This window comes from Neofelis nebulosa, chromosome X (assembly GCF_028018385.1).
Source record: "Neofelis nebulosa isolate mNeoNeb1 chromosome X, mNeoNeb1.pri, whole genome shotgun sequence".
NCBI classification, from domain to species: domain Eukaryota; kingdom Metazoa; phylum Chordata; class Mammalia; order Carnivora; family Felidae; genus Neofelis; species Neofelis nebulosa.
In genome coordinates this window covers 12,258,795-12,286,626 of record NC_080800.1, presented here as the reverse complement: position 1 = coordinate 12,286,626, position 27,832 = coordinate 12,258,795, and the positions used below count along the sequence as shown (strand labels likewise).

General features: G+C 42.5%; 1 protein-coding gene across 2 annotated transcripts in view; it reads left to right on the top strand.

Annotated features, from left to right (window-relative positions):
* The window catches only part of CLTRN (collectrin, amino acid transport regulator), a 34,487-nt gene extending 7,696 nt beyond the window's left edge, over positions 1-26,791 (top strand). For both annotated transcript variants that reach the window (XM_058713108.1, XM_058713107.1), the window contains exons 4-6: positions 11,746-11,859; positions 16,143-16,337; positions 25,964-26,791. In XM_058713108.1, coding sequence (XP_058569091.1) covers positions 11,746-11,859; positions 16,143-16,337; positions 25,964-26,120 — 466 coding nt within the window. In that variant the 3' untranslated portion in view covers positions 26,121-26,791. The remainder of the gene's footprint in view (positions 1-11,745; positions 11,860-16,142; positions 16,338-25,963) is intronic.
* Positions 26,792-27,832: the final 1,041 nt, after the last annotated feature.

Sequence of the window (27,832 nt, the reverse complement as noted above, 5' to 3'; positions counted from 1 at the left end):
ACATAGGAATTTTGGGGAAGGGGAACAAATAAGTCCTTAGCACTCGTTTTGGAAATAAATATGTATAGGTTCATTCCACTGTTGATATCTGTCATAGCACCTTGGTTATTTTCTTAGAAGCTTTAGTACAAGTGTTAACAGTTTTACATTTTTTCTATTCTTCTGTATTTGTGATGTTTCCTTTCATGTCTATTTGTGATGCTGGTAACACTCCTGGTTTCTGTCTACTCCCTCTCTCCTTCTTCCCCTCAAGAGGAGAAAAGGCCGACCCAATCAATGAGCTGGAAGGAGAAGCTGTCTGTGGCTCCCTTCTCTTTAGGACCTGGCTTGCCCTTAGACAGCAGGTGGTTTTCTGTGCTACTCCCTACACTGAGTCCAGAATTAGGCCCTGCATGGGCAGGCCCATATACCTGTATGTTCTGTACAGCCTTACAGGTGTATGTGCTGTTTACAGATGAGGACTGTTGCTGTTGGTAGGTGCCATATCATATAGGGTGTTAAATATCTTGCATATTACTCCTGTATGTGCAATGGGTGTACATGGGACACTGTAGATGAATTTATCTCCATTCAGGATTTTTTTTAATTAGGAAGAAAATTTTCCTGCTGATTAAAGCTGTGTCCTCCAACCTGGCCTTTCATTTTGGTCTCCTAGCTGCTTTATTCTTTTGTCTAAATTCTGTAATGATTCAGAACCTGACAAACAAGATCACTATTAATTGGCATACCTGAAACCCACAATATATGATGCATGGACTGTGACTATGAAGAAGGAAACAGAAGAATAGAATTTGAGGGAGCAAAGTAAACATATGATATATGTATTTGTGTGTACACACGTACACATAAATATTTAAAAATAGGTAATATATTCACATGATTCAAAAAATTAGAAAAAGGAGGTGTAGGGGAAAAGAAAATTGTGTCCAAAGTGAACTCTACTCCTACTTTATAGAGTTGCAGAAAAACATATATTTTTGTGCTTATCATCTGCCTTTTAAGCTGCAGCACTCTTTCCACAGTTGTTTATCATAACCTTTTTCAAAAAAATGAGGTGATTGCTTTGCAGAAATTTGAAAAGGAAAAATATAAGAAACCCCCCCCTCACCCGATCATCTTACAATGCAACCTCCAACCCCTGCAAATAGTCTGTAACATTTTAGATGAATTTTGAGGAATTCACTTTTGAATTTTTCTTTATGAACTTAGGGCATTGTATACGTCTGTGAATATCTGATCTTGTTGACTTGCAAACATGTTTCACTTGGAATTGGGTGCACGAGATATACGGAAGCCTTTGTTGCCAGTGTCCTTTAAACAAGTGAAAAAGTGCAAAACTTTATCAGGGGTCAACAAATTTTTTCCTGTAGAAGCACAGGCAGTGTGAGAGCCAGCAGTACTGCTGTCGGGAGGCTGAGTGATGAGGGCTGCTTAATGAACCAGGAGGTGTTTAAGATGCAATTCAGTAGCTGAGCCCCATTCTACATGCACTGCCGTAAAGAAGGCTGCATCCTTACGTGAACGGGCTGCCGCTGTGGGAAAGGGCAGCACAAAATGCAAGACGGGATTGAAAACAACTTTGCAGAGAGGCTGCCTCTCGCGAGTGTGGTGGCTGGATAGAAGACACCAGTAGCCTGGCTACCGGGTCAGGTTTTAACTCTTCTGCCTTAGAGAGGCCTTTTGGTGCCAGCGAGGGACAAAATAAATTCTGCAGGGGAGCTGCTATGGGATGAATTGTGTCCCCCTCCCCCCCCCCAAAAAAAAATTCATGCGTTCAAGTCCTAACCCCTCATAGCTCAGAATGTGATTGTTGTATTTGGAGATAGGGTCCTTAAAGAGGTAATTAACGTAAGATGAGGTCCTGTAGGTGGGCTTTAATCCACCACGAATGGTGTCCTTATAAGAAGAAGAGTTTAGGACACAGGTGTGCACAGAGGAAAGCCCAGGTAAGACGGGAGAGGGCAGCCATCCACAAGCCAAAGAAAGAAGCCCCAGAAGAAATCAACCCTGACCACACCCTGATCTGAGACTTCTAGCGTCCAGAATTGTAAGAAAATACATTTCTGTGGCTTAAGCCACACAGTCTATAGTATTTGTTACAGCCGCCCTAGCAAACCCCTCCAGTGGCAAATACCCATTTCCGGGATGGCTTCAGGGATCCGGATCTGCGACATTCACTATTTCTTTACTTATTTTTCCTCGTTGCTTATTTTATGAATATTGCAGAAAACTTGAAGATACTGAGATGTACAGAATTGAAAATGTACAAAGTAGCTCACTAAAGATAATCAAATGATAATCAGAATAATGGATACCCTCATTTTCATTCCACCTGTTATCCGGTCCTGGCTACGATATCTCTTGTATCAAGCTTGACCGCCTCCTGTGACACAGAGCTCAGTATGTCCTGAGGATGCTTTTGCATATTTGGAAACCTACGATTGATATATCCTTGATCCAGTATGACCTTGACTGACTATGCAAGAGGAGGTTTTTCCTAGAGAGAGGTCCTGGCGGCGTTCACACAGGACTGGTAGGACACTGAACGGGTCCAGTCACCCTCACCCAACCCCAGCAGGCAGTGGGAGAGAAGGCTAGAGGGTCAGAGAGGCAGGGGGTGCGGGCCTGCAGAGAGGCTGTGACATTTCCACTCCCTCCCGCATAGGACAGGAACAGGCAGGAGTGAGTTCCAGCACGTACACACCATGTAGCCACGTGGGGTGCTGACAACTGGACCCATTCAGATGAGGTGGTGCCCATGCCACACTAGCGAGTATGTGCTTTGAGTGTCACCCTTGCTTGTGTCCCTGTCTGCCTCGAGTCAGGTAGAGAATTGCTCACCGAGAGTGGAGCTGTCTGGAGAGGAGAGACTGGCATATGATTTCCTGTCAGATGCTCCCCCACGTGCATGATGGTGAAGCCAGTCACTGAGGCCTGCCTTGTAGCTGGAGAAGTCTCAAGGTGGAAGGCGGGCTGGAGCTCCTGTCATTGGGTGGGGGAGGACGGCTCTGCAAGGGGTCTGCCCTTGAATGGATTCCCGGGAGCAAGCAGAGGCTGCGGGAGGGAGCTGGATGGAGTCCCTGGCTTTGGGGCTGAGAACCAACCTCAGGGCAGGAGGAGGCAGGGGGTCAAGGCTGGCAGTGCACCACTGGAGGCCGAGCAGAGGGGGGGATGGAGGAAGTTGATCAGAGTGCGTCGCCCGCGTCAGGGGAAGATGCGGTGCAAAGGTCTCCAGACAGGTCCCCGGACGGCTCCCCAGGGGCCCCACAAGGCGCTCTGAATGGAGAACGCGAGGAAGCCACCTCAACGGAGGACCCCGAACGGTGAACAGCCAGAGGGACCCATAGAGAGCCCTAAGGACAGAGAACTCTGCTGTTTCCGTCCCTCGTGCCCGCAGCCCTCTCCCGTCTCCCTTTCCATCCCTAAATGAGCGGGATGAAGCAGGTGGGGGGCGGAAGGGACACGTGCGGGGGGTGGGGTGGGGAGGTAAGTGTGCACAGAGACTACATCAGTGGTGCACTCCACTCAGGTCAGCACTGCTGGACGGAGAGAAGCTGTGTGTCAGGCAGGAAGACCGTTTTGGTCCGAGTTTTGATTCACCTCCCCCGATCTTTTTAATAAGGAGAAGTGACTGGAAAGCTACACCATTTGCTTCAGATGCTGTCAAGGAAGAAGGAGGCAGAGCTGACAGGGCAGGGAAAGGCAGAGGGGTGAGAAACAGAGACCTGTTTCTGCCCCGAGGTCTACTGAGGCCAGCCTGTGGACTGCATGGCTGTGCTGGAATCCGTAGAGTTGAGGAAGCTCTACTCAAGTCTACTGGGTGCTCGGCCCTGACATTAAGTTGATGGATAAAACCAGGTCCCACGCAGCATAGCGCCCACATTGAGGAAGCAGGGCGTGGGAGAAGTGGTAGGCAGGTGGACTGAATGTGACCAAAACAAGACAGTTCCTTCAAAGTCATTACTTAAATCTTGACATCTTGCTTTTCTTGCTACTTCCTGGATTTTCTTCAAGGCAGAATAGAAGATGTATGGAGAAATTTCAAAGATAGAAAGTTCTGGGTTCATTAGATCAGACTGTGTGAAGATTTCTTGTGAATTTGAAGAAGATGGCAGCTGGATGTTTTCAAGTGATTACAGTAAGGTTTAGGCCAGCTTTACTAAAATAGTTTCACAGAAAAACTTAAATGTTTGAAGGCATTTTCTGGAGAAATATAATCTAAGGTTAAACTCTAGTCTAATTCCCAAGTCAGCTGGGACATTTACCTGCCCAGTTTGCTTAAGTATTTATTGGCTTTTAGGATAATGTATCATTTTGAGCAACAGAGGGAGAAGTCTGCCTCAGGCATGCCGTTTTCTTTCCGATTTTCACGGTGGAGAGCATGGAATGAATTTCTCCCTCTGCCTAGTTATTCAAGGACAAGTCTTGTGATCTAAAAAGGAACAACGTGCTGTTGTGTCCACGGTAAGGGGATTAGTGGTCTTGTGCTTATAAAACAGCAGCCCAGCTCCTATTTAGGCCTTTGGTTTCCAGCAACAAGAGGCCTGATTCTTACCACCCCTTGGATGCAGGTGGCCCTGTCTGGCGCCCTTGAGGAGAAATGGCAGTGGAGCCAAACCGTAGAGGATTAGTATAAAACCAAGGCTTTCCACACTTGAGGAAAGGGAGTGCACATTTTTACCTTTTCAGGATTTGCTTGAGAAGCCATTAGGGTATATGTAAATGTTATTACTTCGTAAGAGAGTTGGGCAAAGTGATTATTGAGGCAAATTCCAATAATTCCGGCAAACCCATCTATATTTACAATTTCAAAAATGTAGCATTTCCCTTTAGTTGTGCTCCTGGCATTTGGGTTTAGTAATTCGTTTTTAAATTGAAGTATAACGGACCTACCACATTGGATTAGTTATTGGCAGACAACATAACGATGCAAATTTGTGTATGTCGCAAAACGATCGCCACAAGAAATCTAGTTAACATCCGGGGCGCCTGGGTGGCGCAGTCGGTTAAGCGTCCGACTTCAGCCAGGTCACGATCTCGCGGTCCGTGAGTTCGAGCCCCGCGTCGGGCTCTGGGCTGATGGCTCGGAGCCTGGAGCCTGTTTCCGATTCTGTGTCTCCCTCTCTCTCTGCCCCTCCCCCGTTCATGCTATGTCTCTCTCTGTCCCAAAAATAAATTTAAAAAAGTTGGAAAAAAAAAATTAGAAATCTAGTTAACATCCGTCATTATACATAGTTTCAGAATTTGTTTCTTGTGACGAGAACTCTTAAGACGTAGGCATTTCAGTTTACTTCATACATCAAAATAAACTTTACAAAGACGTGCTTAGCTCACTAGGTGCTTGTTGTTTGATTAGGGTTTCATTTTGTGTAAATCTTCGAGGACGTTCCATGTGGTCACATTTGGAGAAAGGCCAGGGAGAAGCCACACCAGTGGTACATAAGCCAGAATGGGAGGAATTTGTATCCTTTGGTCGCTAAGGACATTACTACTAAAGTCTGCAGGACCAGTCTTCAGTTACTTCCATTTTACTACCAGCTTCCCTCACAGTTACACTTCCTCTCCGCTACCCCTATCTACACCGTGTATCAGGAGTCTTCTTATGCGAGAGAGCTCGGCTACTATTGTGTTGTCTGAGTATCTGTGGTTGTGTAAACAAAGTTTTGGGGAAGTAACCTCCCTCCTTTCATTCCCCCCTTTCCATTTGGTCTTGGCCCAATTTACGTTCCCAGTTTGTCTCTCAGAATATCATAGAAACAATGGAGTTCATTTCTCCATTCCATTAATTCATCCACCCATTTCTCACTCACTCACTGAGTGCCTACTCGGGCCACACCGCAGGAACACAGGGGCTCGCAGCGCAGCACAGACCTGGGCCTTGCCCTCCTGTCCCAGGGCCCAGAGAAGGTTTGTGCTGCAGACAAACTGAGTATTTTAGACAGTGTCCCAGGTGACCCCGCAGCTGATAAAATTAAAGAGGGTGTTCTTTGCCTGGACACAAGGAAGTTCATATCAGGACAGGGATTAGAGAACCTCCTGACACAGACTGTGGACAAACCACATGAAATCTAGAAGCCCTTTGCCCTCCCGGCCGTCCTGGGTCCATTCTTAGATGGGGTATGGAATCTTCGGAGTCAACTCAGACATCTCGGGAAGTATTGGCCTCTACTTTGGTTTTTAATCTTCTCACTGGTTCAAGACACCGTGACCTTGGTGTTCAAGGGTCTCGCCACTAAACTCCTGCACCTGGCACTTATGAGAAGGGTCATGGAATCTAAGAGCCCTTGCAGCAGGAACTCTTTTCCTCACCATCCCTGACCGTATTGGCTAATGTACGCCTGTTTTCGGTACACATTTGTGAGTGAGTGAAGCATGCTTACCATCCAGGCCTAAGCCACAGGCCTGTCTCTTAGGGTACAGTGGACACAGGAAACCAGTGCTCAGCCACCCATTTCTGCTCTTCGTCCATCCTCGTGGAGACTCCCCTGATGGCCATGGTGTCAATGGCCACAGTGGCAGTAGCTGTGCACTGCCTGGGTTTTCTCTTCTTGGGCCTCACTTTCTTACTCTTGGGGGAACCAAGACATCACAGTTCATTTCTGCAAGCATCATCCAAATAAGGAGGCCACCCCAGCCCACGGGTGTTTCTCTGCCTTCTTCTACAGCCTTCTCCAGAAGCAGGGCATGCTTTTCCCTGGCCTTTGCCCACAACCTTGCTAACTTAGGGCGTGCCCTTACTCGTTCCCGCTTCACTGCCTGGATCTGAACAAAAATATCAATACTTCTCAGCAATTATATTTCTGTGGTTGGTATCTGTTGAGCACAGGGTCACTTTTGCTTGCTAAAAACCCTAGACTTCTTTTACTGGAGGAACCACCATGTGGGTGGGATACTTAATGTTCTTTAGTTGAGGACCCTCAGTAGCCAAAATGATTCCCCTTTGCGCTCACACCCAAATTGGAGAAGTGATGGAAACGGTGCTTCTTAGGACTCCAGCACACTTGGAGGCCCCCCGATAAATCCTTGATACGTGTGAACACGTAACGGAACTCACGCCCAGACATTTTACATAATTAAGACCACCCTTATGCCGATGGATGCCAGTGTCTTGCATTTGAATGTGACTCTTTTCATTTTCAAAGTACATTTGCATCTATTAGCTCTTCATCAATGAAAATAGTAAAAACTATTATTGATCCACTGCCTTGTCTTATTCTTATAGATCATTTTACTGCGCCCTGGCAACTTTAAAATAACGGCTTTGTTCCTGTATTTGTGTACGTAAATAGAAAAAATATATGTATTTACAAAAGACTTGCAGAGAAAATCTAGACAGATCCTATGTATCAGTGGTCCTCAACCTGGGGGGATTTCATCCCTCCACTGTGCCCAAGGATATTTAGAAGTGCCTGGAGGTATTTTGCTTTTCACAACTGGATATGCTACTGGCCTCGAACATGTAGAGGCCAAGGATGTGCCATACGTCCTCCAGAAGAATCGACAGCCTCCCACAAGCAACACTGGCCTTGAACGTGTAGAGGCTGAGGATGTGCTATACATCCTCCAGAATACACAGCCTCCCATAAGCAAGACTCATCCAGCCTAAAATGTTAATAGTTCCGACTTTGAGAAACTCTGCTCTAGACTCTTCCCCCGTTTCCCTGATACTATCATGTTAAATAACTGTGATAGATATATCAAAATTAAGAAACTATCATTGGTTCAATGTCACTAAAGTATGGAACTTTTCAGACCCTCTTCCCTTTTCGACTAATGTCCTTCTTATGTTCCAGAATCTATGCCTCTGTAGTGACCACTGTAGTGATGAAGACAGTTTCTGTATCTTCCTTCCTTTGGTTTTCATGACCTTGGTCAGCCTTGCTTTTCAAGACCGTGACACTTTGGAGGATTTTTATAAGTGCTTCCTATGTGGGTAGGGTACTGACCCCATTTAGGTAGCACAGGAGAAGGGACTTTGCCTTGTTTGCAGCGCATTCTCTGACTCTCTGAAGGGGGAATGCCATGAAATTCATGTTTGAACAGTAATTAAAGAGGCTTTAGATGGAAAGAAAAATGTAGGCAAAGTGTCCAGGTGACCTCTTATCCGCTTTTTGGCCTCCCCTATGTTTCCAGCAATATTCCTTTGCATTTGTTTAAATTATATCAATGGCATGTGCTACACAGAATATCCCACTCCCCATCTTTTCATTCACCAGTGTATTTCTGCAATGCAACGTGTTGTAAGACATGTAGCTCTAGTTCAGTGATTTCCAGCTGGGGGTGATGTTTGTCCCTCGGGGGATATTTGGCAATGCCTGGAGGCGATTTTGATTGTCACCACCGGAGGCGGGCCTGTTGATCTGTGGGCGATCGGGGTTGGGTGTGCTGCTAAACACCCTGCCCTGCACAGAATTATGTGGCCTGGTAGTCCAGGAGTGGAGAATCCTTGGGTTGTTTCTTTCCTTGAGTTCGTGGAACAGTCTTCCCTTGGCAGAATGTAGTGCATTTACTTTATCATCCCCTACTGGTGGGCATTTAGGTTATCCAGTTGTCTGCTCTGACAAAGAGTGCTGGGGAGAACATCCTCGCCAATCTGTGTGTGTGTGTGTGTGTGTGTGTGTGTGTGTGTGTGTGTGTGTGTGGTTTGTGTGTGCAAGAGAGTTTCTGGGAGGCACACTATGCTCCAGGGCACACTCTCAAGTGCCACCGCAGAGTGGCTGGATGTGTTCACACCCACAGCACTGCCTCGGATGCCGATTCTCTGCGTCTTTACCGGCATTTCGTATTATTTAGCATTTTCATTTTTGCCAACCTGAGGCACTTAAATGAGTAGCTTATTTTTTTTAATTTGCATTTTCTGATGATTCACGGGCCCAGTCTTTGAATCATTCACACCACAGCATGCTACGAAATTGGGGGACGTTTTTTCCAAGCATGTACCACTTCAGTCTGTTGTCTCTGTCTTTGCTGTGTTTTAACATAGCATATATTGGGAGACCAACCTGGCTGTTTCTGCCAGTAGAGGTCACTGTCCCTCAGAGATTCTCTGCCAGTGGTTTTGTCTTTGTTTTTGAGTGATTCCTCCCAGCGCCTGCCCCGCCCCGGAATATTTGGCAATGATTGGAGACAGTTTTTTATTTTCACAATGTGTGTATGCTGCTGGCCCCTCGGGGACAGAGGCCAGGGATTCTGCTCAAACCCTATAATGGAGAGGACAGCAGCACCCAACAAACCACAAAGAATTATCTGGTCCCAGATGTTACAGGGCCAAGGTGAATTCACAGTGTAGACGCAATCCTAACATATGTACATCTGAAAGAAAGACAGTGACATTCTCTGTGATCATAAAGTTGTCTATTATTTTTATCTAAAACAAGAACGCCATTTTCACTTCACAAAGTGGGGAAGTAGGGGAGAAGCATGCCTTCCCGATGAGTGTGGGAACAGGTGGGAGGACTGGGTGGGCACAAGGAAGGCAGAGGTTTGGGTAGCTGGAGAGCTTCTTCAGTGTGGGCTCTGCAGGGTCAAGGGAGTGGGTCTGGGGGCTTGGTGGAGCCGCCAGCTGCGGGGGAGAGGGCTGACCGGGGGTGTCAGGGGCCCATGTGGGGGTAGGGCAGAGTGAAACAACTGTGGGTTTGAGTCTCAGGAGGTGGAGGTGGCAGGGCTCTGACTCAGGATACGGGGGAGACATCAGGCCATGGGAGGCCCAGGCCCTGGGGAGTACTGATCTGTTCGGCAGCCCAGGCCACGGTGCTGTGTCCTTGAGGCAGGTAGGCCCGGGTCGGTGTCCTCTGGGGCCCAGCTGCACCAGGAGCAGAGGCCTCACAACGGAGGCCCAGGCCCGGGCACAAAGGAAGGGACCACTCTGTCTCTCCATACAGGCCTGAAGGAGGAATGCCTGGCCCCCGGTCTCTGCCTCTCTACCTTGGCCTGGAAGGTTCAAAGCAGAGAGGTGCTCCGATTCTTTTTTTTGCTTTCTTGCATTGGCTAGGAGCCCTCGGCGGGGCCTCCTTGACATAGGGCCCCAGGGGCTCCTGGATAGGTGGACATCTATAGAATCTCCCTCTGTGCTCCACAGGAGTGAGTTCGATGGTCACCAGGCTCCAACTGTGTGTGGGGTTCTGGGCATTCCCCAGCCATTTCATCAGACTCTTGTGATCACTAGAAAAATCCAACCCCATGAATATCTGGAGGGGTGGCTTGCGGTGAAAGCTTCTCCAGGCCTTGGGGACCATCATCCTCCAGATTCTGGCACGGTCCCAGCAGGGTGGCACAGTGGGGGTGGGCTGGCTGTAGACCCAGGAGAGGCTACGGCTCCCATCCGGGCCCCGGGCGGCAGCGGGTGGGCCTGGGCCAGGGGGAACCTCGCTTCTGGGCCAGGCGTGGCAGTGTGGCCATGGCTGTGCCCAGGCAGCTGCCCATGATCTCAGTGCAGCGGGGTCGGGACCTCTGAGGTGGAAATTCGACTTCTGTAGGTTCCCGAAGTCTGTAGTTGTGAAGCATGCAGAGCTAGGAGGATCATTGGCATCAGGCACAAGGACAGCACGTGGGGTCACTCGTGGGGGCCCTCTGGGCACGGGGTCGTGCCCGTGTGGGGCCAGCGCCCCATGGATGTGGCAACTGTGTGGGGCGTTCCCTGCTGCTGAGGGCGGGGTTGGGGGGAGAACCTCCCACTTCCCAGCACTGGTCCCAGGCGCTTGGCTCCAGCAGAGGGGCCAGGAGGGCTTGGCTTCTGTATGTGACATTGCAAGGGAGAAAATGGAGCAGTTTCTATCAGGTCCCGAAAATTATAGAAAATCGACACAATGGCCCTGTCTTTATTGTGAAAATGAACATAATACACCTTAAAGAACATTCGCTCTTTTAAGGAAAATGAAGTCAACTTATTAGTAAAGCGGATATGTCTTCATTATTCTAGAATAGTACCTGATGTCAGTCACCTCTGCAATCTGAAAATGGTGAAAGCCATTCAGGATTTATGTTTTAGCGTTTTAGCACTGACAGTGTTTATTTATGTGGACTCTCCTATGATTTTCAACCTTTATGCCCTTCATACATTCCTATATGGGTCGTCTCCATTCTGAACACTTAGGCCATTTCTTTCGTGTCGTTTCTATTGGTAATCTGTGTTTACAGAGTAGAATGAGGCACATTTCCAATGTACGGTTGGAAAGCAGGTAACTGCAGAAACAGTGTTCAAAGGCTGCTGGTAAATTGATTATAGCACTTCAGTTTGGAAGTCTTTTATTGAGTTGGCTCCAGTACTGGAGTAGGAGAGGGAGGGAAACATGGTCAACAGAGGAAGCAAGTATTGGATGAAGAGTGGCACCTGATTTGTCTGGACCCAAGCTGTAGACGGCTGAATGAGGAAGACACTAAAAAGAGCTTGATGAGGAAGTACAAAAGGCTCCTGTGGCTCAGAAAAGAGGCCAGTGTTGAAGCCCGCGTGCTGTCAGCTAGTGGGTGATGCGAGAATAAGATCCGTAATGCTCTACTGTGTAATTTTTCTTGTTTTTTCATTTTGGTAGATCCTTATTTAATGGATGATCCCTAAATATGTGCTTTTCAAACAAAGGAAATTTTCTATGCTAGTTTTTTCTTAATAAGACATTTCTTCATAATGGTAGAAATGACTTCATTCATAGCTAAGACACGTTTTCAGACAGTTATAACACCGGAGTGGATGTTCTAATGTAATTAGATATTATTTACTTACAATGTATTTTTTTCCCCCATCATCTGCAGAATTTCCCACGTCCTAGTTTGCAATGTAACCCAGCGAGTGTCATTCTGGTTTGTGGTTACAGATCCTTTGAAAAATCACACCCTTCCTGCTGTTGAGGTACAGACAGCCATAAGGTAATCACCGCTAAATATGTCTTCTACTGGTAAATCAACTTGTTGATGAGTTTGCTGTTTTCATAGATTTTGAAGAATTCTCTCTCTTCTTACAATGACTTATGTATTAATATGTCAAAGATTTAATTTCGTTAGTTTGTTTTAGTGATCAGTTTGGATGAGTGGTTCTCATCCAAGGACAATTTTGCTTCCAAGGAAACATTTGGAAATGTCTGGAGACATTTTTGTTGTCATGGTTGAGGCGGGGCATGTATGGGGGGGTTCTACCAGCATTGAGTAGACAGAAGTTGGGGTGCTGATAAACATTCTATTATACATAGGATAGCACCTCAAAACAGACTTATTCAACCCCAGATGTCAGTTGTGCTGTGGCTGAGAACCCCTGGTTTAAATATTAGCCACGAATGTTTACTACTGTCTTCTTTTGTCAAGAACACCTTGTATGGCACTATTGTATGATGGTTCATCACATGGATTCTGGAGCCCAAATCCTTTTGGTTTTGCCTCTTGCTAACTGTTTAAATACAGACAAATTACTTCCCCTTTGTTATTCTCTTGTAATCTGTAAAATGGGAATACTTATGGTACCTCTCAGAGTTGTTGAGATTAAATGTAAGGTGTTTTGAAGAACCAGTCATACCTTTGACTTTTATTTAAAAACCAAGACAAACATTCTCATTTCTTGGGTCTCTAAGGACTTACCTTCCTTAATTAATGTACAGCCTTTCCCTTTAAAAGATACTTTTTGAAAAAACAAGGTAAAGTCATGACTCTCATACAAATTAAAAATAAATGCCATTAAAGATTTTATTATCTCATTAATTAATGAGGGAACTAGTAGTAAAATGTTCAAAACAGTTCAAAGGAGACTTCAAGGAACCATGCATATATAGGAATCAAAATAGTAATCAGTCCATAGAAAATCAAGTGGACAAAAATAATTTACATTATGTCAGTTGTCTACTACTTACAGATTTGCAAAATAACTCAAAGACAGGGGCACCCGCGTGGCTCACTTGGTTAAACATCCAACTCAGTTTCAGCTCAGGTCACGATCTCACGGTTCTGCAAGTTCGAGCCCTGTATTGGGGTCCACAATGACGGTGTGGAGCCTGCTTGGGATTGTCTGTCTCCCTCTCTGTCTCTGCCTCTCTCTCAAAATAAATAAATAAAAACTTAAAAAAATAACTCAAGGACAAATAGAAGGTGTAAATTGTCCAGAAAGGTGTATCCACCAGACACTCAGTAGTATTTTTTTAACCCAATTTCAGACACTCAGTAGTATTTTTTTTAACCCAATTTCAAGTTTTACACATTTTTTTCCTGAGAATTTGTCTCCTCCTCTCCTTGTGATCATAACAAACTTTCAAAACTGAAATGTGTTCTTGACTTCAAAGAAGAGGAAGGATACAGTTTGTTTTTACTTCACCCACTGTGCATTTTATGCATGTCAAAACTTTCTATCCCTCAAATGATTAATGTTGGGCAAAAGTATATTAGAAGAATGAGTTCAGGAGATCAACTCTTTCTCGAACAAGAAAGAGTGAAACAAAGTAGCGCTCCTCAACAAAGGATTTACAAGTTACTGAAGTTCTGCTCTTCGCCAAGGAGAAATATCTAGTGAAAGAATTCATTTGCTCTCTGTAAAATATTAACATATAAGATAATGAGTATATAATCAAATGCCAAAGGTTTTCGTGTGAACAGTCATCCAGTTCCCTTACTGATCTGTACCAGTGCGAAATGATTTAATCTGCTTTAGCAGGAAGGTTTGACCTGTATTGTTTCTGCACTTCTGCCCCTAAGACTTACTGTTAATACCCAGCCCTTAGGGAATAAGAATTAGGAACAGTGTATTTCACAGGAAAACGAATTTTATTCAAGCTCTCCCTGTGATCTGCGGGGGCCACAAGGAAATTAAGCTACTGCAGTTAAAGCAGGCTTCTGTGAACCTGAGGGAGAAGAGTGAGTGTTTGGGATGAAAGTGTCTGTCAAAGGTCCTAGCAGGGGAAGCTATTTAGGGGGTGAGGATGGCCAATAGAATGAGAATTTGTGTTAGGGAATGCGTAGGTCTCACCAGGATTGTATGAAAATAAAGGGAACAATACCAAGAAAGAAAGATACCAGGAAGAGCAAGGAGATGGTAGCTAGAAGGCAGGTGATAGGAATTTTGGGGCCGAAGAATCTGTGGAGTTGAAAAAATAATGCTAGTTCCACTGAATATTTGCATAACACTTCCTGCTTCATAAAGCATGTTCCTACACATCTGTGGCATTTAATATCAACACCAGTTGTTTTTGAGTAATTATTATTATCCTCGGTTTATAAATGAGGGAATTGAGGCCCAGGGAGATTAATTTTAATTGATTTGCTGAGGCCACCACACTAGAAATATAAAAAGTGAGGATTTGAACCCAGGTGCGCTGCCATCACACCCAGTGATGTTTTTTCTCTCCACCAGAGTGTCCACACTTATGGAATTATGTGAGGGAATGAGCCACCAGTTCTATGATGTCTGTTTTAGCTCTGTCGTGAGGGCCTGGCCTTATCAGGCCAATCTTGGCTGGAAGATGTCCATGGTGACTGACACCTATTGGGGATTTCAGTGGTGGTTGGAGTTTTAGTCTGTATTGAACTTCTTCATTTTTTAAAAAATTTTTTAAAAAGCACTTTTAATGTTTATTTTTAAGAGAGAGAGACAGAGCACAAGTTGGGGAGAGGGAGGGGCAGAGAGAGAGGGAGACACAGAATCCAAAGCAGGCTCCAGGCTCTGAGCTGTCAGCACAGAGCCTGATGCAGGACTCGAACTCACTAACAGTGGGATCACGACTTGAGCCGAAGTCGGATGCTCAACTGACTCAGCCAACCCAGGTGCCCCTGATCTAGAACTTCTAATCAGCCTGAGAGGCAAAAGAACAACAGAGTGTTCACTAACCAGGTAGATAGAATGAGAAATACAGAGTAACTTCTCATTTTACTCTGAGTTATACCTTAGTTGTGGGATTCATTATTATGTGGAGAGGTTTGTGTTCCCAGATTACCAATAATATGTTATGGAAAAAGGGAACTTTCCATAGTTTGATAAAAGAAAATTACACTGGAATTATCGCCTGCTGTAGATTTTCTGGCTGGGATTCTTTTTCACATTCATGAATAATAATGCCTCAACATAGATTTTTATTTGCTAAAGGAGGTCTTTCCTGATAGCTTGGTGCCAGTCTGCAGAGATTCTCAAGCCATTACTGTCAGGTTCAAGACTTAAGCTGTACAGAATGGTAGTCACCCACCAAATGTGGCTATTGAGCACTTGAAACGTATAGCTAGTCCAAGATTAGATATTCCCTAAGTGTAAAGTATTGAGTACAAAATAAAACGTGAACCAACTCAATTTTGATTACAGGTTGAAATTATATTTTTCTAGATATATTGGCCAAAAAAAATGATTAAAATAATTTCAGGTGCCTGGCTGGCTTGGTCGATTGAGCATGTGACTCTTGATCTCAGGGTCATGAGTTCAAGCCCCATGTTGGTTGTGGAGCCTACTTAAAATTAAAAAGAAAAATTAAAATAATTTCACTGCTTTCTTTTTACTTTTTCTTAAATTGCACCTCCTAGAGAATTTGAAGTCACACATGAGGCTTACATATATTTGTATTTTCCATTGCTGCTCTAGAGGTAGATGAAGTCAGTTTGTCTAGTGTGAATTCAGTAGATGCCATACACTATCTCTAAGAAATCTCACCTAGTTTGCAAATTACAGTTAGAAATTCACTTATTTGGTTTCATTCAAATAAGTCTTTGCTACCAACCCATCCCTAACTGCTGCCACCACCAAAAATGCAGATTTTCCCCAGGAAGAGTAACTCATTTAATTTTCTAGCTTTTTGGACTCCTCAAGCACCAGTTACTTTAATCATATGGAACAACTTGGAATTTCCCGAACAAATCTACTATACCATGTCTCCATTCCTGTACTCACCACACATTTCAGGAAATTAAACATGGTGGGGAGAACTTAAGCTCGGGACTTCCCGTTACTTCTAGGACATTCACAACTGTGGAGGACAGTAGACAAGCCTTTCTGTAGCAGCCAGCACTGCTCTGAAAAGTACCACAGCACGATTGCCCTCTCATCAAACTGTCTAGTCAACCTCAAGTCTCATGCTACAGGGATGCTCTGTTTCTAGAGAGAATTATAATCATGGAGAGATGGGTCTGGACCTTCTGTTTCTAATTGTTTTCCTCTCTTGTTTTGTTTGTTTTTGATCATTGTTGTATCCTAGAATGAATAGGAACCGGATCAACGGTGCCTTCTTTTTGAATGACCAGACTCTTGAATTTTTAAAAATTCCTTCCACTCTTGCACCACCCACCGACCCATCTGTGCCCATCTGGATTATTATATTTGGTGTGATATTTTGCATTGTCATAGTTGCAGTCATGCTATTGATTTTATCAGGAATCCGGCAACGTAGAAGGTAAGATACTAAAAGGGAGAGATTTAAAGAGCATTTTCCTATTTCCTCATGACTTGGGAAAGTAAGGAGAGCATTTTCCCCACGCTGAAGGTAATGCCTTAAATCTGAAACTTTGAAAATATTGGTGATTGGCAAAATGTCACTTATGCTCTTGTGTTTAGAGACTTTTTACAGTCCAGTGTCCCTTACTATGACTCCTTCCATTACTGTCTTTTTCTTTGTTCTACACCGTACGAATATTTCATATGAAGAATTGATTTTAATATCTGTGTTAAGATTTTGTAAGGTGGATATACAAAGCTAAGCAGATTTCTTGGGTACGCAGGGGTAATCTTTAATAGTCCTCCAGCTCCAAATGCTAGCAGTTCCACAGTTCTTTCCATGCATCCCCAGCTTGGCTTGCCTTTTCTTGGCCTCGTGCCTGCAGCTGCCATCTTGTCCCAGATACTTTTGCGCTTTTATACTTCCCTCCCTTCAATAGTTGCTTGTCCCTCTAGTGCCTATGGTATTACATGGAACCATGGCCCTAGAAGTGACCTTTGAGTCAACACCTTGCATCAGAATCACCTGAAACATTTGTTAAAATGTAGGTTCCTTTGCACTACTGCAGACTTTCTAAATTATAATCAGTGAAGGGGATGTATTTTAATGAATATCCGGGTTATTCTAATTCACTTAGTTTGAGGGCTTCCAATTTAACTACTTTATAGAGATTCCTACTCCCTGAGTTCATTTATCTGGATTCTGGGGCACTGCAAACTTTGCTGTCTAAATGATTGCAATTACTTCAATCTGGTCGGAATTGCCGACCAATGGGAGAGTTACTAAGGCAGTGGGACAGGAGGAGAGGAGATAGGATTTCTCAGCATGATGAAAGGAGAAAATAAATTTGTTTACAAGAACCTCTGATCCAGAGAGTGTCCTTACTCTTCATTAGGCCATTTGATTCTTCTAAAACCTTCTCTTCCGATACCAAGGAAGAGGAATTCAGGTAAGTGGGAATCACGGGGACATGCGTTGGTTTTCAAAAGGGTCGATGCCCACACAGACATGTGGGATGAGTTTGGCCAAGTATGTGTTCAACTAAATGTTTCTCTGGGGGTCTACTCCTTTCCATATGTCTCACTCTAGTTGCTAGCAGAAAGGAATCATTTTAAATGTTGGCCTTTGTAAATTTCTTTTCACAAATGATAAGTGCTCTAGAATAAAGGAGATTTATGTCTAGTGCCCAAACTAAACTCAGAGATTAATATCAAGTTGTACTAGCTCAACTTTCTTCATGTTGGCATGGCATGTAATGCAGAGAGCCTTGGAATGAGTTGTTAATTTGTTTTGAGTTTTTTTCGAATTTTAAGAAATATTCCCTTGCAATGTTTGAATACTTATGCTTAATACTTTTAAGTTTCGTACCAATCCTAGAATGCTGTGATCCTGTCGTTTCTAAGGATCGTAACTTCTGTGAATGTGCTTCATCTCCTTGGTTCCCAGTTTTCTCACTAGCACAATATAGTATAGGAGTTAGAAGAATGGACTCTGAGACTGCTTAGATTCAAAGTATTTATCTCCTAGATTCTGCTCTTGTATGTAATCCATTAACTCTATGCGTATCAGGGAGCACAGGCAATGAGTCAGGGAAACCAGGCTCAGGGGAATATGGTTTGTGGTGCTAGAGTCGAATTGGTTAAATCTATCTTTGTTGCCTGTGCATAGATAACTCTTCTAGAGTGACAGTGCAGTGTACTGGAAATAATGAACGTGGTGGGGTCAAAAGAGTTAATGCAATGGTGTGCTTAGAGTGGTGCCTGGCCCGCGGCGAGCGCTCAATAAGTGTTAGTTCTATTATTTTATTATCCTGCCATTTGCTGGTCTTCCAGCTTTGCTATCTCTTTCCTGCTGAGCGGATTCTGCAGTAATATAATCACTGGGTGTGTAGCGTCATAATCTGTTGCCTGGGAGAAGTGAGACTGTTGTCACAACCCTGCCTTCGCAAATTCATTTCGTGTTCAGACTAGGAAAACAGATAGACAAATCTCTTGCGTAAACCTGGAGAGCATCACTAATTGGCAAATATAGTCAGGACAGTTATGACAGCCTTCTGAAGATAAATTGATTTGTTGTGTTTTGAGTCTGATATGCTCTGTGGTGGGCTTCTCTTGGGCAAAGTATTGCTTTGAAGGTGTGGAGAGGGTGCAGTTTGAAGTGGGAAGAGCCCCGATGATTGTCATGATAGCCCTTTCTAATCATGCAAGAAGCAGGAGTTGCCCCCAATGCCTTTAGTCCTGAGGAACACAAAGATTTGTCTGACAATCCAATCCATACATTGGATAGTAATGAACATGGTTTGCGTGATACAAACCTTAAACTTAGAAGGACAGACTGCAGAGTCATCTAAGTTACCATTTTGCTTCTGTGGAGAAGAGTGCCACTGTCATCTAAGACATATGCATACTTAACCTTACTGTTGAGGAAATTTCTCAAGTAAAGCTTTAGCAATTCTGCCTGGGTCAATAACAGCATTACATTCATTATTCATATACAGTCATTGGAAGCCAAACTAAGTGAACTCAAACACCAGCTATACCCTTTAGCCAAAAGGCCTCGGTCAAGTCATCTAATTTCCATGGGACTGTTTTGCCATCTGTAGTAGGAAGATAATATCTCACAGGGCTTCCATGAGGATTGGGTGAGATAAATGTATGTGAAGTACCTAGGATATAGTAAGCACTAAATAAACAGTAATTATTATTATCCAAGCAGAGCTTACCCCATTTCTGTGACTAAGAGATGCTGAAAAAGGATCTCTTTTCTGTCCAGAAATTGCCATGATACTGTAAAAAAAAAAATTTCTAGTTCAGTGGCTCATTGCTTGGGACTTTAGTAGTGAACACATATTTTAAAAGGCAAATGACACCACAACAATTGTTATTGTTACAGGCTAACAGCTAGTTAATAAAGCTAAAGTACTGACAAAAAAAAAAAAAGGCAAATGACCTTATTAGGGTTACTGTTTACTAGAATAGTGGTGAACTGGTTAACTAGCTTTCTAAAAAATACTCTGATTTGTAGCATTTGTTGATTTCCTATCAAGTATGAAATTTCTGAATGTTTAACAACCACCTCTGGCAAGCCCATGCCAGCCAGCTTCCACACACCAATGCCACCTCCTTGGGAAATAATTTGAGGAAGATGCTCCTTTCTCCATTACCGTCTAGTTGAGAATAGCAGTTTGTGGAAATGAGAGATTTGTTGGAGGAAAAAAAGTTGGAAAAAGATTTTTTTTTAATTTTATTTCAGGAGATACTTAGGCAGCTGGGTAGGTGGGCAAGTGCCCAAGATGGACTGCACATACTCCATGGTGACGTCTGTACTAGATCTGTGTCTAGCCCCAGCCCACAAGCAGATGTTTTAGATCTCTGGCCAGCTTTATGATGATGGCAATGCTGATGACAGTGATGGTTGTAATGGTGATGGGGATGTGATAATGATCATGGTGATGAAGTTGTGATGTGTGCTTTAGTAGAAAGAGCACTGGCTCAGTACTCTTGGTTTTGGGTTCTGATCTCAGGCCCCAGTGTTTACTAGCTGAGTGGTCTTGAGCAGGTGACATATGGAAAACGAGGATAATAATATTTTTCTTAAATAGCTATGATTATAAGGAGACAAAGTCAGAGAATACACACAAGTGCTTTATACCCTGGAAAGTGCTATAGTAATGCAAGTTACTAGCATCACCATCAAAAAGCAGTTAAAAGCCCTAACTTTATATAACCTGGGACTGTGCTATAAAAGGAGAGTCACAGACGCAGCATGATTTCAGACTTGCGTGTATATAGTAGGATTGGTTTATGAATCCTGTATATAAATAGACTGTAATAACGTTAGGGTCTTAGGAAAGGATCTTAACAATGATCTAAATTCATCTCTCCAGAAGCCAAGGCCCAAAGAAGTAAAAAATGTCTTATTCCTTTATCAACCATCCACTCTGTCATAGGAGCTCTAGTATGTATCATAGAAGATACATACATAGATAACATGGATGGGCCTTGCCTGCAAGGAGATTATAGTCTTGTACTTGGTAACAAAGCCACGTTAAGGACTCAGGACATAAAACCCTAACTAATGCTCACAGTTGAGCATAGTCATGAGTAAATTCACTTGGTTTATTTCTGGTTTTGTTTCTATTCCTATAAGGTCAATAGTAAACAGGAATACTTTTCAGTCTCTACAGATATTGCTTTTCACACAAGGGGATGGGGCTCAGTCTACACACTTTCATTATACTGAAACTTCACATGAAACTTCACATTCATGTAAAGTCTTAATTAAGTCAATAGTCTTAAAAATAGATATGTACATAAAATCAGGAATGTTATAGCTAATAATTGTTTCCCTTTGCTGTTCTTAAATGTACATACTCAATAGGAATCAAATACGTGTTTTGAGTGAATCCTGGGGAGATTAAATTAGAGTTCTAGTTTACTGGTGAGATCAATCTTGTTCCATTCTCAAAGACAAGCTGCTCTACATATTTGAGTCTTAGCTTCTTCATTTGAAAAACAGGGGTAATAATAAAATCCTTATAATATTGCACATAATAATCCTTATAATATTAATAACAGGAACTAAATGAGGTAATGTATATAAAGCACTTAGTTTGGTTTCTGTCACATAATAGATACTATTATTAGTATCCCTACTGCATGGCAGACATAAAGCAACCTGACTAGAGTCGCATGGTTAGAAAGTAGTAGTCACCGTATTTAAAACCAGGTGGGCTGGATCCCAAAGCCCATCGATCTCACTGAACTGTGGTGCCCACTGAAATCATTCCAGTAACACCGATATTTTCCCCAGGAATCACCGGTATTGATCATGAGGACACTCCCAATTCTCCAATAATTAATTCTGTTCTGTTTAAATCATATTTGTCTGTCCTTTGTTGTTTTCTGGCTATTCTTGGGCCTTGGCTCTTCAGCTCTATCTTGTTTGAAAGGAGACAGAAGTATTCTCTGTGCTTTTAGCCGCCACTACTTTATTTTGAACAAACCCTGCTTCTCAACACCCCCTAGCTCCGAGGGTCAGCTGATGGTTTTTTTGTCTCCTCTTTTGCCCCTTTTCTGTCTGGATTTATGAGAAATGTCTACTTTCAAGGCTCTTAGGAGCTAGTTTCAGGTATTTTAGTTACTTTCTAAAAAATCCTCCTGAACCACCTGACACTGCAGGAACAGCAGAAGTCATTAACACCCAATTTTATTTTTCAGGAAAAAGAATTCATGTTTTTAGCAGAACATCAATTCAGAATGATCCAGAAACATGGTTCAGTTTTCTTATTGTTAGTAAGAGCAATGCACAGGCAGTGAGTCAGTTTATTACAGGACCTACTATGAAATGTGACAAAGTACTATATTACTGTTACATAACCTTTGAGCCGCTTATCGTGTCCAGCCAGCAAGTTACTGACATTGCAGTTTGTGAAGCCCAGCAATGCTAAGACTCAGAACAATTGGATCTAAGGTCACAAGAGCACAACATGTACCTAATTTGCCACTGACACAGCTTCATTAGATATACTTCCATAGCCATTTCACTCAATCTTTTTGGTTGAGAAGTCCTTCCTCTAAAGGAGACAAACTTGTCCTCATCTACTTGCGTCTTTCTTTTTAGTTCCTCCCCATCCTCTGTGATGCCTCATGGATTAGTTTTATGGTTCAGAGGGGGAGGCAAGACTCCTTGCAGCCATCTACATGTGTCTAGCTCTCTGCAGTTTTTCATCTAATGTTTTATCATCGATAAAAACACTTTCTTAACTAAGGAAACTGACAGATGCTGGCAACCATTATTTCTAAGACTACCACCTACTTCAGAGTGCTGCATCCATTAAGATTTTGGCAAGATGAGGGGCACCTGGGTGGCTCAGTCAGTTCACCGTCTGACTTCAGCTCAGGTCATGATCTCATAGTCACGAGTTCGAGCCCTGCATTGGGCTCTGTGCTGACAGCTCAGAGCCGGGAGCCTGCTTCGGATTCTGTGTCTCCCTCTCTCTCTGTCCCTCCCTCCGCTCAAGCTCTGTTTCTCTCTCTCAAAAATAAATAAACATTGAAAAAAAAATTTTTTTAAGTTTTGGTAAGATGAATTTCATACTTATATATGCAAATTTTAGAGTAAGATTTGACTGTTGAAAATCTATTTACTGTTGTGGAGAATTATTATTCACTTCAAGCCCAATGAGGAATGAGTTTTGGGGAAATTGCATGAACTAGACAATTTTAATGATAATTTATAAATATGCATTTCTTTTTTTAATTAAAAAAAATTACATCCAAATTAGTTAGCATATAGTGCAACAATGATTTCAGGAGTAGATTCCTTAATACCCCTTACCTATTTAGCCCACACCGCCTCCAGTAACCATCTGTTTGTTCTCCATATTTATGAGTCTCTTATGCTTTGTCCCCCTTCCTGTTTTTATATTATTTTTGTTTCCCCTCCCTTATGTTCATCTGTTTTGTCACTTAAAGTCTTCATATGAGTGAAGTCATATGATATTTGTCTTTCCCTGGCTAATTTCACTTAGCATAATACCCTCCAGTTCCATCCATGTAGTTGCAAATGGCAAGATTTCATTCTTTTTGATTGCTGAGTAATACTCCATTGTATATATGTATACCACATCTTCTTTATCTGTTCATCCATCGATGGACATTGGGCTCTTTCCACACTTTGGCTATTGTTGATAGTGCTGCTATAAACATTGGAGTGCATATGTCCCTTTGAAACAGCACACCCGTATCCCTTGGATAAATACCTTGGATAGTAGTGCAATTGCTGGGTTGTAGGGTAGTTCTATTTTTAACTTTTTGAGGAACCTCCCTATTGTTTTCCAGAGCAGCTGCACCAGCTTGCATTCCTAATAAATATGCATTTCTTACTGGAGCTTCATCCCTATTGAAATATCACTCCTCTTTTTTATAATCCATAAAAAATGGGAAGGAAGATGAGTGAAATTTGGAGTTTTTCCCTTTTATTAACTCTTTTCTTTTCACTTTAGGATGAGGACTGCGTCTCTTTGAGCACACAGTAGTCACTCAAAACATAGTTATTCAATGAATGCTGGATACTGTGAATGGAAGTGATATGATTGATGGTTATAGAATGTCCATTGCTTTTGCTTTCTGGAGGACATGGAAAGTAACAATACTCCTGTCCACCGGAGGAGGGGCAAGAGTATTCTAGTCCTCTGTTAGGTGATTTCACTTGGCTGAAACATGAAACTCTGTGCTCATCCCAGCCTGCCCTGATAGCTGATGGCTGAAGCTTAGCATGGCCAGTACAGTGTCTTCACCCTGAGGATGGAAAAACACAGGAGCTTATCCTTTCCTGGGTCTCTGGAACTGTGACCTCCAGCTTCTAACCCAGCATTGGGCCTGTAGTGATAAATTGTGACACTTGATAGTGGCATATACAGTAGCGAAATATGTTCAAGTGATGACGATGGGATCTACTGCATTGGAATGATAGTTCACCTTTCTTTATGAACTTCAACTATTTGGAATTATCTAATAAACCATCAGCAAACCCTTGCAAAATCTATACTACTAATTTCTAAGGTAGGAAAACAAATGTTTTCCTCTGTTCATTTGGAAAAGCAACAATACAAGAGATACAAGAAATATTATGTGTGTATGTGTCCTTCCGTCCCTCTTCTTTTCTTTCTTCTTTCTTCTTTTCTTCTTTCTTTTTCTGTGGTGAATCCCATTCAAGATCTACCTTTGCCTACTGTCTAACTTGACCTACAGCATTAGTCCATCCACCCATCCGTTAATTTATCATCCAGCCAGCCAGTCATTGATCCATCTGTCTAACTAGCTAGCCAACTATCCATGTGTCTGTCCATCCAACTCTAAGCACATCACTTAAGTGCCTACTCTGTGCTGAGTCCAGATCAGCTGTTTTATAAAATATTTTAAAATTTGGATTTGTCTGATTACTTCCTCCTGGCAGATTCAGGTAAAAAAAATTTGGTGATGGGGTGGGGTAGGAACACAGAACACAGAATTTTATAAATAAACAATAAATAAAATCTCAGTGCATCAAATCTGGAGGCACTGTCAATTTGTCTCATTGTTGGTGATGTTCACCAGATTTCTTCCTTGACAAAATACAAATATCTCTTTGTAATTAGTACACTGCTTGTGAGTGTGATACACTGAGACCATGTGAATATCCTGTTCCCCAACCATCCCTTACTCAATTGTTGAATATCCATTGATGAGCCTCATCAGAATGAATTATTATTATAGTGGTGATTTTCTATTTCTGTTACTCTTTCTATCTTAGTTGTCATTCTTTTGTAAATAAGAGCTCTTTCTTTTTTCTCCCTTCCTCCACCATATTCTTTAAAACACATTAAAATGGACTCTCATGCAGGACAAATAGGAAGCTCTACCTCCGTCATCATTGGGGCATTTTCACCACTTCCTCATTCAACAGAGACTCACCAAGGTCCTAAGGGACTTCCATAGTGGTGGGAGTCCATCCTGGTCACCACAGCAATACCCACCATTCCAGCAGTGTGATCCATTTGGGTCTACCTCTTTGAAGTTTCCACAGATTCCTGGAACAAAAGCATCTCTGGCAAGTCTGGGAGCATCATGCCCAAAATCATGCTTCTGTGATGCCCCAACATCTAACTTGTGATTAACCTCAGGGAAACTACTCTTCTCTGTGGTTGCATAGAAGTACCCACCTCTTTTTTTTTTTTTCTTTTACCTTCCTTGATAACAAGCATAGTTGGCTCAGTGTCTTGGTCTTTCACAAAAGAAAGGAAAACCCTTTGAATTCAAGGCTACAGCTTTCCACACTCCAAGGAAATATTAAGGGTAGGGCTAGCAGAGTCTACAAAGGGTCTGAGAATGAGGAACTCAAAGATCTACAGTGTCATACAGAGTTTTTTCGGGGAATGACCTGGAATTTTAGCTCCGAGTTGTAATGTAATTAGTAAAATGTGTTCTGAGTTCCAAAAGCCCAATTTACAAATGAATGCAACTATTTTGTAATGAGTAGAGCCAAGCAATGATATCTGCAATTTATAATGGTTACTTCTTTTCTACAAAGGAATGTGAGTTTGGTTCTTGATGCCTCATTTCAATTTGATTTCCATCCACTATTTACAGACTATTTGTCAAATCCTGTGAGAGGAATTTGTTACTTTTTTAAAATTCAATTTTTGTTAAATTGTTCTCCTAGAGCTAAATTTTTTAACTTGGTATTTTACCACACATTTTCTCCGCGTTCCTTCATGCAATTTGTGTGTGTATACAAACACATTCATTCATATAAATATATATTCACTCATATACATACTCATGCATATTTATTTTAGTATTCTAAATAAGACGGCTTATTCTGATCAGTATGTATATATCATCCATGCAGACTTCTTATCTTAGTAGCAACTTTTCAGCTCATTAGTTCGTTACGATCTTTGAAATTTATTTGAAAATACAGAATGTCATCAACTATTTCATCATTCTAAGGTTCATCTTCCCTTTCCTACTCTCCATGTTTGTACAGAAGACCAGGATTTCTCCTCCTAGATCCCAATCATTCTTTCTGTGTGCATTTAGGATGAGCAAAGGACCAACTGAAGTGGATGACCCTGAAGATAAGTGTGAAAACACGATCACAATTGAGAATGGCATCCCCTGTGATCCCTTGGACACCAAGGGAGGGCACATTAACGATGCCTTCATGACAGAGGATGAGCGGCTCACCCCTCTCTGAAGGGCTGCTGTTTTGCTTCCCCAAGGAACTCAACACTTGTTTCTGCGCAACTGCTAAGCATTATAAATGATCAAAGGCAGATTGTATATTTTGTTTCACCATTCTTCTTTTGTAAGAAATTTTCAATGTGCATGAAAGTAAAAGGCAATCAGTTATATCCATGAAGACCTTTGGAATCATAAGCTGTTGACTACTCAGAATATTCCAAAATATTTCTCCAACAACACAATGTGTAATTGTAGTCATGTGGTGTCTTTAGTTATTGGTTTAAAAATGCATTCGTGTTAAGCATTTCCGGAAATAAGGTCAGGCCACTACATGTATTTTTTTTTCACACTTTGAAGACCTAAAGAGAAATATTTTTTCCAGTGGAAAATACCTATAATATGGTATGGAAATCCTTGAAAATGGATCCTTTTTGAATATTGTTTATATCACTCTGCACATGACTAAGAAATCAAGAATAGAAAATAATGATTATAACTGAGATGGATGAATATGGGAGTATCAATACATGAGGTGAAATTTAATCCTGTTATCATACCAATACTTGTTTATTCTCCATCAGTCTCTGATAGGGTAGCCCTATTTGTTGGCTATTTCTGCAATTTGTAAAAGTACAATCTATGTGAATTTAATAAAGTGCTAATCATCTCTTTTTAATTATGCAACTGACTGTGGTCTGAGAGTTATTTTCATGCTGTGGAAGTCAGGAAACCTATTTTTTATTAGTTATGCATAATCTATTCTACAACCCTAGAAATGAATTATTTTCGTTGTGTGTATCCTTACTTTGAAGACAACTTACAGTTAATACACTTCATTACACTTCCAGATAGGCCATGATTCTTCTAAATTCTAATAATAATTTATTATACATTTATGAATAGAATGAAAATTTGCTGCTCAGTCTGCTACTGCTGTCACCCATAGTTGATGTTACCACAACAGTTTCTAACTCTCTCCCCTGACCCAGTGTTATTTCCTGGATACAAACTCCAAGATGGGTCGTTGCAAGCAGAAGGCTTACTGGGGAATGCTCTCAGGAGATACACCTGTAAGAAGTGAGGAAGGCAGGTGTGGCAAATAGACTCAAAGATGTCTGCCATCTAATGTTCACACCTTCATGTAATCTCTCTCCTTGAGTGAGGACGGGACCGGTGAGTTGCTTCTAATGTATGGAACACAGCAAAGATGAGGAGACATTACTCCTGCAATTACTTTATATCATGTCTGAGTCTGTCTTGCCAGCAGACGTGTTTAGAGACTCTCCTTGTTGGCTTGACTAAGTGGCCATGTTGGGAAAGCCTACATGAAAGAAACTGTGAACAGCCTCTAGGAATTGTTGGTGGCCTCTCAGCGCTGAAGACGGCCTCTGACCAACAGCCAGCCAGAAGCTGAGGTCCTCAGTCCTTCAACCTCAAGGAAGTGAATTCTGTCAACAACTGGAGTGAGCTTGGAAGTGGATTTTTCCCCAGTCAAGTCTCCAGATGAGAATGCAGTCTGGTCAACACTTGGATTGCAGTCCGAGCAGAGGACCCAGTTAAGATGTGCCCAGACTCCCAACCCATGACACTGTGAGATGATAAATGTGTGTTTTTTCAAGCCACTAAGTTTGCAGTAATGTGTTATGCAGCAATAGGAAATTAATAGAGTGGGATTAGGCAGAGGGAGAAGTGACGAGCAACATGGTTACAATAGAGGCTTCAGCC